Source organism: Molothrus aeneus, chromosome 18, assembly GCF_037042795.1.
Source record: "Molothrus aeneus isolate 106 chromosome 18, BPBGC_Maene_1.0, whole genome shotgun sequence".
Taxonomy (NCBI): Eukaryota; Metazoa; Chordata; class Aves; order Passeriformes; family Icteridae; genus Molothrus; species Molothrus aeneus.
The window spans coordinates 2,138,560-2,152,189 of NC_089663.1; the positions used below are offsets into that span (position 1 = coordinate 2,138,560).

General features: G+C 49.7%; 1 protein-coding gene across 4 annotated transcripts in view; it reads right to left on the minus strand.

The window, feature by feature from the left end:
- RNFT2 (ring finger protein, transmembrane 2) overlaps window positions 1–13,630 on the minus strand; it is a 31,174-nt gene that overhangs the window by 7,321 nt on the left and 10,223 nt on the right. For all 4 annotated transcript variants that reach the window (XR_010784684.1, XR_010784683.1, XM_066561916.1 and 1 more), the window contains exons 7-8: window positions 12,107–12,260; window positions 2,588–2,737 (exon numbers count right to left, since the gene is read on the minus strand). Coding sequence is in view for 2 of the 4 variants with exons in the window: in XM_066561916.1 (XP_066418013.1) it covers window positions 2,588–2,737; window positions 12,107–12,260 (304 nt within the window). In the remaining 2 variants the exon portion in view is untranslated. The remainder of the gene's footprint in view (window positions 1–2,587; window positions 2,738–12,106; window positions 12,261–13,630) is intronic.

Here is a 13,630-nt window from a genome sequence, read left to right on the forward strand (position 1 = left end):
GCAGGGAAGGGGACACAGCCCCAGCCCAGCCCTGGGATTTTGCCAGGAGCACAGGAGCTCTCAGTGCCAAATTGGCTTCTGTGGTTTTTCTAATGTGGTTTGTGGCTTTGCTAATGTGGGCTCCTCTGGGGATATTTTCAGTGTCTCAGGCAAGGAGCTGGTCCTGCAGCTCTGGGGACTGGCAATGGGATGGGCACAGCCAGGGCTCTGTGCCCTGCACTGGCAGAGGAGCTCCCCCTGTCCTTCCACTCCCAGGCAAAGGCCTGGTGTGCACAGGGCTGGCTCTGACCTGGACACAAACTTCCCAAAATGAAGCTGCTTTTCCAAGCTAGATCAGCCCAACACTCCCTGCAAAGGCTTCACAGGACACGAAGATCAAGTTAACCCCTAAGGAGCTGCTCCCACCTGTGCCAGGCCCTGAGGAGCCTCACCTGGGCTCTCCTCCCACAGCCCCTGGGCACAGCAGCTCCAGCTCAGCTCAGCCCTGGAGGTCTCAGCTCATGGCTGAGTGTTTTAGGCTGGAAATGCAGGATGTGGCTGTGGGTGTGTGTTCTATGTCCATCTGTCAGAGCTGGGGCAGTTCTCTGCTGGTCATGGGGCAGTTTTTCCTTTATCTCTCCCCCAGCCAATCCTCCCTGCAGGAGATCTCTGCTGTCCATGGCCACTGAGTGTCCCTGCAGGGCTGATCCAATTCCATCATCCCATGGGGAGATGCTGCGCCCAGGGCAGGAGCCAAGCATTCCTACCTGGATCCAATGTGAGCCTGGCACAGCACAGCAGCCTTTGCCCAGTGCATTGCCAGAGGAGCAGCTTCTGCTGCCCTGCATGGCCAGAGGGAGCCCAGGCCCATCTCCAGCAGCCCTGGAGCTGCAGAGGAAAACTCCCCCCTTGTGCAGGATCCCTGCTCCAGCAGAGCCACAGCTGGCACTGCAGGAGGGCTGAGCCCCATGGGATGGGGCTGTGCCACCCCCTGACACACGGGGGACAGGGACTGCTCTCACTCTGGCAGTGTTGTTTCTTATTACTGCATTTTTATTTTATTTTTATTTTTCCCCAATAAAGAACTGTCATTCCTACTCCCATATCTTTGCCTGAGAGCCCCTTAATTTCAACTTTATAATAATTCAGAGAGAAGAGGGGGTTACATTCTCCTGCCTTCCTCAGCAGACACCTCTCTGTTCAAACCATACACTGAGCTGTGCTCTGGAGGTGTCCCCCTGCTCTGCACCCTCCTCATCCTCCCCTGAGCCTGCCTCACTGCTGGGCTCTGCCCTGCAGTTCCTGGACTCTGCCCCTGCCTGGGGAGGCCCTTTCCTGCCAGCTGTGCTTTTGAGCTTGGCTCCCCTTGCTCCAAGGAGCAGAATTCCCCACCAGCACCTTCCCTCTCTGAGGGCTCCTCCAGGAGCAAGAAATGGCACCTGGAACTGCATCCCTGTTCCAGGGGTTGAGCTATTTTTGCAAGCAGGGGACAGGAAAGATCACTTGAAACCTGTTCTTGTCCACCTGTGGCCTGCAGGGAGGGGTGGATACTGCAGTGGGTCCAGGCAATGACACCTCTGCAAAGGCCCCCAGTCCTTCCCCCAGCACAGGGAGAGGAGCAGGGAAGAGCTGGAGGGGTGTGCAGGGAGCTGCTCCTGTCCTGGCACTGCCTGTCCTGCTCCTGGCTGGGGCTCAGGCCTGCTGTGACCACATCACCTCACTGGCCATGGCCTCCTCTGCCTGATTTGCTCACAAGAATTGTAAAGCCCTGGACAGGAGGGGTTGCAGGACCTTATTCCTGCACCATCCTCTGTCATTCAGCATTGCTCTGCTCCTCTCAGCTGTTTCCAGCTCAGATGTATTCTCCATTCTTCAGCCCCTCATATATTCTCTATTCTTCATTTTCAGGCTGCTCCTGCAGAGCCACAGGCACAGGCAGGGATGTGGGATGGAGCAAGCCTGGCCCTTCTCAGAGGGGTGAACGTCTGGTTTATCAGAGTTTGCTTCAGCTACTGCCCTGCCCCTGGGCAGGGTTCAACACACAGCACTAGAAATACAATTATTTCTACACCTGGGACTCCTCTGACTAAATCACACCTACTCATTTACATTTGTACCAACTTTGTGCTCCTGTTTTTGAGGAAACCTGAATTACTCCTGTCCCTCACTTGTGTCAGCAGAGCAGGGCCTGGAATGGGACCTGTTTTATCCAGGCAGGACTTGGCTGCTGCTTTCCCTCCCTGCTGCACTCAGAGCTGTGAGTGGCAGAGAAAAGCTTAGAGACACCCAGGAGTGTCTGCAGCCTGTTTTGTGTGACACCTGGAGGTGTGCAGCTCCCCCAGGACAGCTCCCCTCCTCCTGCAGCCTCTGCAGAGAGGGATGAGCAGAGCAGCAATGACTTCATGAGTCTGATGCAACCCTGGGAGCAGGCTCAGATCCTCCCCCAGCCCAGCAGTGCCCACATGCTGGGCAGCAAATGCCTTTGGCAGCTGAAGGAAGAGAGGTGTTCCTGGGCAGGGACAGCCACAAGCAACAGGAGCATTTGTCCCTTCAGCTGTGCTGCTCCCCCGGCCCTGCCCCCAGGGAATGTTGAGGAGGTGCTGCTCACCTTGCAGAGGCTGTACATGATGATGAGGATGCCACCCAGGAAGTAGCTGCTGGAGGGATCATCCCCCATGATGTATTTGTACCACAGCTGGATGGGCACCAGCGAGCGGAACAGCTGGCTCAGCTCCTCAATAATCAGATAAAACTTTCCCTGCAAGACAACCAGGCAAGTGAGACCATGGCCATTATCAGGAAGTCAAAAGAAGAACATTTCATTTGTACAGGGCTGGTGTTCACTGATCAGTGCCCTGTGAAATGGTGCAGAGACCACACTCCAGAGATGCAGCATTCTCTGCAGCCCCTCAGCTCTGTGCCCAGACAGGACAAATACCCCTTCATTCCTCCACAGGGCTCAGCTGAACAGCAGCAAAACAAATCACTAAAATATTCACTTGGGTTTTTACTGTTAAACTTGAAATTTGAAATCAATGAAATCTGCTATGCAGCATTTTGGAATTATAAATTTTAGAGCAGGTTAGGGATGGGTAATAAATTGTGTGTCTGGACAATGCTGCAGAAAAACAAAGGTTAATATTCATATAGGATTCATATAATGTAAACTGCAGATATTATTATTAGTGAGAAAAGGAAAGCAAATTTATCTCTGACCTTACAGCCCTTCTGAAGGTACAGGGATTAAATGTAAAGTGGCCCCAGCCTTCCTGACAACTTTTTAGGTAATCCCAAATAAATTCATTATGTTTGACAGCATTCTTCCTCTCCCCCTCAGGTGGGTGTTGGCTCTTGGGCAGTGCACAGATAAAAAAACTGGAAATTAAACCCTCAGGGCATTTAAAACTCAAAGGGACCAAACCTTCCTGAAGAGCTCAAGGAAGGAAAGGTGGGGAGGGGGAAGTGCGCTGCTTCAAATGCTTCTCTCTCAAAAGAGACTCAAAGAATGGGCAGCATCCTTTGTCAACCTTCACCAAAGCCTGAATAAGTGTCTCATTTAGGGCCACCCTCAGTTTGTTTTGTCCCACGCTGTTTACAGGGACAGCTGGTGGCAAACGAGCCCAGAAGGACGCTTAATGCAGACATTATCTGGGCTGAAAGATTTGGGTTTGTCCTGTCAAAATCCTTTTATCTGCTAAGCTCCTGGAGAAGGGGAAATTCCCCTGGAATTTTGCTGTGCTGTCCCAGTTAGCTCTGTCATCAGTGATGTCATCGCAGGCCAATCACTAATTGCTGAGGTGGGGATGGGGATGGAGTCCTGCAGCCGGGCTGGCAGCAGCCAGCGCCCTTCCCCGGGGGCTGGATGAGATCACTCGCAGGCCATCCTGCTGCTCCCGACAATCCAATCCGCCCCGCAGCTCTGCTCATGAGCTCATGTCCCCCGGGACGCCACTGAGGTCACACCAGCGCCTGCTATCGGACCCACCCGGCTGCTTCCCTGCCCTCCCCATCCGAATCCTATCCCCATCCGAATCCTATCCCCATCCCCCCTCCATCCCCATCCCAACCCCATCCCTTCCCCATCTCCATCCCCTTCCCCATCCCTCTTCCATCCCATCCCCTCACCATCCCTACCCCATCCCATCCCCTCTCCCCTCCCCACACCAGCCCTATCCCCCCTCCATCCCATCCCATCCCCCTCCAGCCCCATCCCATCCCCCCTCCATCCCCATTCTATCTCTATCCTCATCCCCATCCCCATCCTCCCCCCATCCCATCCCATCCTCATCCTCATCCCATCCTCATCTCCATCCCATCCCATCCCATCCCATCCCATCCCCCTTCTATCCCAATCCCCACACTATCTCTTCCCCATCCCCATCCCCATCCCCATCCCCATCCCCATCCCCATCCCCATTCCCCTTCCATCCCATCCCATTGCCATCCCCACCCCATCCCCCCTCCACCCCCTCCCCATCCCCTCTCCCCTTCTCATCCCATCCCCCCTCCATGCCCATCTCATCTCTATCCTCATCCCCATCCCCATCCCACTCCCATCCCCATCCCCATCATCCCCATCCAAGCCCACCCCATCCCCATTCCCCTTCCATCCCATCCCATTCCCACCCCACGCCATCCCCTCCCCGCACAGCCCCGGGCAGCAGCCGCAGCAGTCCGGGCTCGGGACCGCCCCAATTTATGCAATTAGCGCTCCGGCCTCTCCCAGCCCGCCGCTGCGATGCCATCATGGTTTATTTTGGGCGTTGCTGGGGCAGAAATGACAACGCTGTCACCGTGTCCCTCCACAGGGCTCTGATGAAAGCTCCCAGCAAGGTAAAGGCAGCGAATTTTGCTTTCTGCTCTCATCCCTCCCACCCTCCATCCATCCCTGCTGCTGGCTGGGACAGGTCACTGCTTGCTGTCCCATTGCATCAGCCAGAGCTGCTGCATCCTGCATGCCACAGCATCCTGCATCCCGGCTGGAACTCTGCTCCAACACAACCTCTGAGCACCAAGAGCCCCGAGTGCACACCTGTGAGCAAAGCTGGGCACAGCCCTGGGGCACAGCCAGGCTCTGGAGGTGGCAGTGGCATCGAGTGACAAACTTCAGCATCCAGCCACAACTCCTGCACCCTCCCCAGAGCTGCCAGAACTCCCCTATCTCCAGTTTCCAGTGGTAACTGCAGGGTAGCAGGATGTTTTAGCAGCTAGAAACTTGCTGACAGCCTCCCAAGAGTGAAGTGATGTTTTAAGGGATGCATCCCCCCCTGCAGCCCCTTAGCAGCACCCACCTGACCATAAATGTTGGTAGGTTTAGAGTGATTCCAGCAGGGCAGCTGAGCATCACTTGAAGAGAACTAAAAACTTCAGGCATCTCAGTGCACCACACCAGCCCCTTCTTTAAACTAGGAAAAGTGCCAGAAAATCAGAAATGATTCTACAAAGGGCTGATGCAGAAGTGAGGCCCTCCTTCTGAGCCAGAAGCTTGGAAAATGAGGATTGTTCCCTACAGTTTCAGCAGTAAAATGCAGATTTCTGATAGCAGCAACTTACTGCAGACAGCACCCATCAGTGGGAGCACACTCAACACACCTGTCTGCCACTGCTCAGCTCTGTTATCTCTTGGCTATCTAGGTTACACTTTTCAAAGTCAGATCTTTGTCTCAGCTGTATTTTGTCTGAAAAATTCTGCTAAAATACACCAGCTTTTTTTTTCCTTCAAGATTACAACTGTGTGCTATATAAAGCACAAACATAATTATTTCTCCTGTGCTTGGCACAACAGCTTGAAATAAAGCAAGGTCTGTTTCTATCAGGTGAGTTTTCCTATGTCAGAAAAAGCTGTGTAAATCTGGGAATTTTCTCTGGAATGTAGAGAGGTTGAAGAGCTCTCTAAGATCAGCAGAATCTTTCTGGTGGGCCTGTGAGCCAGCCCTGTGCAGGACTGGACAGTGTGGGAGCTGAACTGCAGAGATTAAATAAGATATGAGCTGGAATTCTGGCTCCTGATGAAGGTGGGGGCAGGGAGAGCAGAAAGGCTCTGCTCCCATGCTCCCATCAAGGGTTAATTCAGCCTGCCCAAGAAGTGAGGAGGGCAGTGCTGGCCCTGCTCCCTCTGAGGGAGCTGCTGCTGCTGCTATCAAACACTTCATTAGCACACGTGGGGAAGGGCTGTGCTGGGATCTAATTTTAGCAGCTCTGCTGATGAGCCTCAGATACCACATGGTGAAATTTTGATTCTTTTTTTTTTTTTCAGAGCTCAGTTAAAAACACAAGTCAATGACTGGGATATAATCCCCCCATTTTTCTGAACCTCCTTCACCACACAGAAATACCATTTCTATAGCTCAAAACTTCTTTTGAAAGAAGGGAATTCAGCATTTTCACACAATTGCACTTTCCCTTCTGTACATGCAGAGTTTCAGCCTGTACTGCACTGGCTGGTTTTGCATGGAGACAATGGAATTTCTGGGTATTTTGTTCCATCCTCACCACCTGATGGCAGATCTGCGTCTGATCCCTTCCTGCCATTTGAGCTCTGCCCAGAGGAGCACATTCCTGGAATTTCTTCAGTCCCTTTACAACAGCAGCACTACAGAAAACACTTTTAAAACCCCTTTATTTTCATGCTGCTGGCTGACCTCAGGGACAGCTTTTCTCTGCATTTTCTAAATGAGAACCTGAGACACACAAAGACAAAGGTCAAGACAAGGTTGCTTTGGTGTCCAAGCTGAGGTGCTGGGATTAGATTTTTTATAAAGCACTTCATTTTCTAGATCACATTACCATTAAAAGCTGGACCCCTGACTTCTCTAGACTCACACAGGAATTACTTGGCAAAGTAAAGGACAGGATTTAATTCTCCAGTGTAGCAACTCAACTTGAACTTGTAGAATTTTCTTCTCTTTGTTTCCTGTGAACTTTCCAGTTGCTGCAAGAGCTTCTTTCCATCCCTCACCTTCATCCTTGGGGCGTGGTGATGGAGGGGAGAAGTCTCCCAGCAAAATAACCTGGAACAGTGTAATTAAAAACTGAATCCCAAGCTAGACACAGCACAGGGGGCAGGCTGCAGCAGCAGGGGGAATGCTGACTCCCCCAGGGCTGTGTGCAGCTCCTTTGCCATAAGGCTGTGCCTCCCACAAGGAACAGAGGCACAGCAAGGACTGACAGAGTGGAATCAGAGTGGGGCAGGCAGGAGAAGTGAGACAAGTTGCAATGAGGCAACTGCAAGGTGTGATTAGCACTCGAGGGAAGCTCCAAGTCTCACTTGTTCTGCTGCCAGCAGCAGCATTAGGGCATATTCTGAAACGTGCTTGAAAAAGCTTTGGAGTCCTGCTGGCAATTTGGATCAGAGGAGAGCAGGCTCTGCTGAGATTCCAGGTCATGGTGCCAACAGATCAAGTGCTGGGTAGGAGCAGTAAAAGAGAAAATTCCCAGATTTACACAGCAAACAGCACTGTGGCATGGAGGATGCTGGTGAAAATCCATGCAGGACCAATGAGGAGTAATGGCAAGGTGGGACTAGAGGGGAAATTGAGAATTTAAATGGCTCTGAAAATCACATCTTTTGTGTCTGAAACTGGAAAGATAAACTGGGAAAACACTGAAGAGCAATGATTTTTAACAAGTTCAGTAGTAGTGATTTGCAAAGCAAGTTTAGGGAGGGGGACAGAGGAGTCCCCACTCCTCAGCACCTGCTCTTGTGCTTCAGTTGGCTTTTTACTTTTGTAAATAATGAATCCCACACTCCTGACTCTGGGACAGCACATCAGTCCCAGCTGCAGCAGGGAGAAGCCTTTGCAGAACATCCTGGAGTTCCTGTGGCTCAAGAGGAGCCAAGCTCAGGCTGCTCCATGAAGAGTGAATCTGTTTGTGAGTGAGCTCCCCCAAAGAGGAGCAAGGCCAGAGAGGATGGGCTGTCACCTGCCCATGGGTGACACCTCTTCAGCCACAATAAATTCCATACTGCACAGACAAGGACCAGGAACATCTTTGCCTGGGTACATTTTATTCAACATCATCTATGAGCCAGCTCCCAGTGAGTTTTTTATTGCTTCTGTATTTTGAGAGGACTCAAATGCTCCAAGAGCCTTTTCTTCCATTAGAACAAAAAAAAAAAGATGCAGTTTCAGAAGGAAGATGGAAATTAATGTGCCAGGTTCCCTGGCAGAGCTGTGTCCAGCTATGACAGGAAATATGATGTGCACCTGAAGAAGGGTTTTTGTCCAAGGTCCAAGTGCAGAATTTGCAATTGCTGACAAATCCAGACCAAGTTTTCTCTGACCAGACTTGATGAGATGGTACTTTAAAAATAAAAAGCACTAATCAAACAATCAACTGGAACAAACCACCAAGCAAGTATGTTCAAAGCTGCAGAAAGGGGGCAATGTCACTGCTCTCCTTCTGCATTTTCCCTCTCCTGGAAATGCAGTCCCCTCTAACTTGGCTCTGCACTGAGCATGCAGAGAAAACCCTTATTTAGGGCCTTTGTATTAAAATGTCCATGGTATCTCTGTCCCCTGTAGGGACAGAGACACACAGATGCAAGAACTTGGGCTAACAGTTCCTTACAGTCCTATTTGGTTTGATTTTCCTTCTCCCTCCCCCCATGTTTCACTCACTTCTGCAGCTCAGATTGCTGACAACAACATGAGGAGGGGATGGGAGGCTTGCAGGCACCTGGGATTTCCTAAGTGAAATCTTTGGCAAGTGTGTCTTTTTATTATTTATTTCCTGATTTTGAATTCCACCCCCCTCAAGCTGTCATTCCTTAGCAGTGCAAATGAAAAGCTGCCCTTGATGTGTGCACAACAATGGAAGCCTCTGCAGGCCACATGGCTCCTGCAGTTTAATTTACTTTAATTCATTTTATATTGAACCAAATGATCTTATTTGCCTTTTTTAATGGAGAGCCTTCAGCCAAGCCCTCCCTTCTGAAGGAATGATGAGCTCAGCTGTTCCTGCAACCTGTACCCAGCTCAGTGTCCCTGTCACAGCCTGGGGGCAGGGAGGGGACACCCCCAGCACGGGTGGGATCCTCTGGAAACTCCCCAGAGCTCTGGGATCAGTCTGATGCTGGGGTGACCTTCCTTCTCCTGCTTTTCTCTCCAATCCTCTCCAAGCTCTTCTCTCCCTGCATTCCAGCCTGACTGGAGTCTCACAGCCTCTCCTGGTGCCTCTGTTTTCCAGGCTGGTTTGGAAACTGGGAAAGTCTGGGGTTATTTTGTCAGAATTTCAGTCTTCCCTCATTCTTTGGAGGAGTTGCTCTGAATTTCTGAGTTGCTCAGGCTGGGGGAATTCTGGCTGGTTGTATCCTCATAATAAAGCAACTCTCATGCTCCACATTTCCAGCACCCGTGATGATGGGTTTTGCCCACTGTGCAAAGACAAACTTTTTCTGCCCCTCAATTTGAGTTCACTTTCTCTCAGTTAAAGCATAAACTGATATTACAAACCACAGAAGTTTGTACAAAAATTGTCCTTCCTGTGATGGGCCATACTAGGAAAACATGACCAGGTACTTTGGATGGGGGAACTGAGTGTTGTGACCCACATTTTTCATGTGTTTTCTTTCAAAATGAAAAGATGCATCCAACTGATGAAAGCAGAGTTCAGTGCTATTCACTATTGTCATTGATGATTTTGACGGAACAAAGTAATGTACAGCTGACACTAAACTGTAAGCACAATTGGAAAGAAGGATTATATTCCAAATTCATCTTGAGAGACTGGAGAAATGGTCTGGAAAACAAGGAGGGAATGAAGACAGTCCAGAAGAGAATAATAAGATCTGGAATTAACAATCTCTGAGAAAAGACTCAAAAAATTGTTGGAGTTCAGTCTACAGACAAGACTGAGGGGAGATATAAAGACTGATAAATAAAAGCAAACCCCACACAGTATTCAGAGAAGACCAGGATCCCAAGGAGCAGCAGGAAAAGCCAGACTAGCTTTGCAAGTGCCTTTGAACTTCCAAATGAGGAAAATCTGAAGAGCCAGCTCAGATCTGAGCTGAGTGCAGGATGATTAAAGTTCCCCACATCCCATCCAAGGGCAAGTTTTAGGATCTCCTGCTGACTGCCAGCAGCTGAGGATTAAATCCCTGGGTGCTGAACTCCAGCAGCAACCTCCATTTCAGGTCCTCTACCAGGGGAGCAAGAGGCTGCTGTTCTGAGTAGTTAAACTGGCACTAAAACTTCTCACTATACAGAAATACCCATCTTGAAAAAATGGAGCTCTGCTGAGTTAAATTCTTATTTCTCCAGCAGCCTGGTACCATCAAATGACAACTACCCAGAAGCTCATAAACTCCAAGCTGGGCTTCAGGCAGAAATCCTACTTGGAGGACATTGGGAGGAAGAGAATAACTTTGTATCTGGCAAGTATTCAGAGAAAAAAACTTGATAAAAATTTAGGTCCAAGTTAATGTGCATAAATTGCACCAGAAGTGTTCAAACTGAGCAAAGGTTCCATTTAAATCCTCACCTGTGCTGGCCTGTGCAGGCCAGGGGTCAGCAGGCTCAAGGCAGGAGCTCAGCTATGTGATCACTGATTACCATTTCCATGGTGCCCTGTGGTTCTCCTGGAGCCCTCCCATCCCAGTTTGATCTTCCTTAATTTGTTACATCTCATCCTTGGCTGGGTTAAAGGCTGCAGAGTGGGGGAGAGAGCCCCCAAACCAAACCCAGATCTGCTGGTGGGTGCCAGCAGTGCCAGGGGACAGTGAGACCATCCCCAACATCCTCAGACAAAAAGGGGCTTAAAAAAAGTGAGACACATTGCTCTCCAGAAAAAGGTACTAAAAATGAAGCATCTGTGCTCTGAGTCATTACAGGCCCTTGACAGATGTGATCCTACCAGCCTCTCACTGGAGCTGCAAATAAAGACCCCTTCTCTTTCTTCTCTCCAGACAAGGATTAATGAGTACTTGGGATGGCTCTCAGACAAGCAAGCAAAGGCTGTGAACCTTTTCCAACACTGCCATTTATCTTGGGAGGACTATTCACATCACTTCTTCCTCCCTCCCCAGCCTGGATTATGCTCTGACCCAGCACATTAATCTCCCAAAATATAATAATAATAATAGAAGGATGGGAAAAAAAAAAGCTGGACAATTGCCAGAATTAAATTAATAACCATCACAGATAGCCCTGCTGTGCAGGAACAAACTGCTCAACTCCCCTGCCACCCCTGTCATTTCTAAGCAAAACTATTCCCAGTTTAGATCCCCCCTGAAGTGCCCAGACTTTCAGCAATTCCTGCTGGTACCTGGCACCTGCAGGTGCCCTCCATCCCCACAGCTGCCAGGGGTTTCTTTACTGAATGCAAATAACACACATTGCCACATCTGCCCCCAGAATGGGGACACTGCTGAGTGGAGGGAGAGAATGAGAGAGATGTGAAATAAAAATATATCAAAAAGTGATTGGAATGAGAGAGAAACTTTTACAAGTTAGGCTTAGTCTACATGTGGCTTCATAAACATTTAAATATGTGCAGCATTTAATTAATCCCATGGTTAGAACTGGTGCTGCCTTTTGTGGCTTTAGTTTAACCCAGTTACTTCTTTGACCCAAGTGGGAAGCCAAAGAGACAAATATTTGCAATTTCTTCCCAGGAAATGAAGAGGTTCCTGCTTCAGAAATAAGAATTTACAGAGATTACTCAGAAAACAAGACTTCAACTCAATGAGAGAAGCAATTATCTGGCTGCTAGCACTGATTCCTCCTCAAGCACTGCTCACCTCACCTCCCTGGGCTTTAATCACTGCTGGGAGCACCAAACCCTTGCTCAGGTCTGTGATGGCTCAAAAAGCACCCCTCAAGCCCAGGTGACTTTCTGCCAAAGGTTTAGCAGCAGATTTTAATGTTTTTAATCTTCCATCCATACCTGGCCCTGGCACAGGTGCCCAGAGCAGCTGGGGCTGCCCCTGGATCCCTGGAAATTTCCCAGGCCAGGCTGGGACAGTGGGAGGTGTCCCTGCCATGGCAGGGGTGGCACTGGGTGGGATTTAAGGTCCCTTCCCACCCAAACCATTCCCTGATTCTCTGATTCCATGCTGCAAACGTGTGGTGAAGGTAGCAGATAATCAGAGACAAAGGTTTGTACCTCAAGAAGAGTCTCCTACCTTTGACTTGACAGCGAGGATGATCTTGGGCAGGGCCACCACGAGGCATTTCAGGGCAATGGTGAGGTACTTCAGCACAAAGTCTGCAATGCCCACAATCCACATCAGGTCAAAGAAGTCCAGCCTGTCCAGGTTGGGTTTCAGGAATATTAGGCTGAAAGAGACACCAAAGCTCAAATACCACTGAGGAGAAGCTTGCTCAACTCCTTGCAGCCACTGCTGGCTGGAGAGAGCCCAGCAAGGGCCCTGAACTTCAGGGAAGTTCTCAAGGGCAAGAGGAGGAAGAAACACAAATCAGATTTGTGGCTCCTTTGGGCCTCCTGACTTGCTCTTGCCCACTTCTACAGGGGTCAGCAGGTTTGCCCAGTGTCACAAAACAGGACCCAGGCACCCAAGAAGTCTGTCTGGAAGCCAGCAGTGTCCAAACCTGCCTTTCCCACTGCCTGGGGCGCTGCCAGTGCCCTCAGTGCAGAGTGTGGGACCTGGGTGTCACAGCTTGTCCTGGCAAGTCCTGCTCAGGACAATCCTGCTTCCCTGGCCAAGGGAACACCCCTCAGCCCCTGAGGCTGCTCTGCCACAGGGGCACAGCCCCCAAACCCACTGGGCACATCAAACAAAGGGGTGGCACAGGAAACCCTGCACCAGCCATGGCAGAGAGGTGAGAACTTCACACTTTGTGTCCTGCCCTGACAGTGCCACTGCCTGAAACACAACAAGAGCTGGGCTCTGTTAATTCTCTGTAATTCTTACCTGAACCAAAGATCCAAAAATTAATGCTCCTCACATAATGTCATTTACTGGGCTGAATGTTTGCTGTTTAAAAAAGTGGAGCCTGGGACAGCAGAATTTCACCCAGCAATGGGCAGGAGCTACTGGCCTGAGCAATAATGAGAACTAGACCCTAGTCAGGCTGAAAAAACTGGATTCATCTTCAGGGTATTTACCTGCTAAAGCCTCATGGTAGAAAGCAAAAACTGAACAGTTAAAAAAGAAAAAAAAAAAGCAAAGTAAAGTAACCAACCCAAAATGAAAAGCCTGAACATGAAATTAAAATACTCACAACACTGGCACAGCACAACAGGTAAAATTACACCCTAAAAACAGAAACAGAATCAGAAACTTTACTACTATTCATGCACTAGAAACAAGAAAAAAAATCAGGAAATGAAAAATGAAAGAAAGAAACAGAACTGAAGCAGACATTTCTAATTTGACAAGCCTGGCTTGTGAATAGTCCCAGGTCTGGCAAGCAAGAGCTACAGCAGCCTGAGCATGACAGCACTGCAGCACCCATAGGAACAGGGCTTTTCCTGGAGCTGTGGCCCAGCCTGGCCACTGGTAATAAACCACACTCTAAACTGTCTGTAAGATGGCCCCAAATTGCTAAAATCCCTTTATTTCAGATGATCTACCCTTTATTTTGAACTAGTCCCATTCATGCTTTTAACCTTGGCCACCTTCTCAGAGACACCCTGCTACCCTGTGTGCAAACATTTCACTTCCAGACCTTTCTGCCATTCCTGT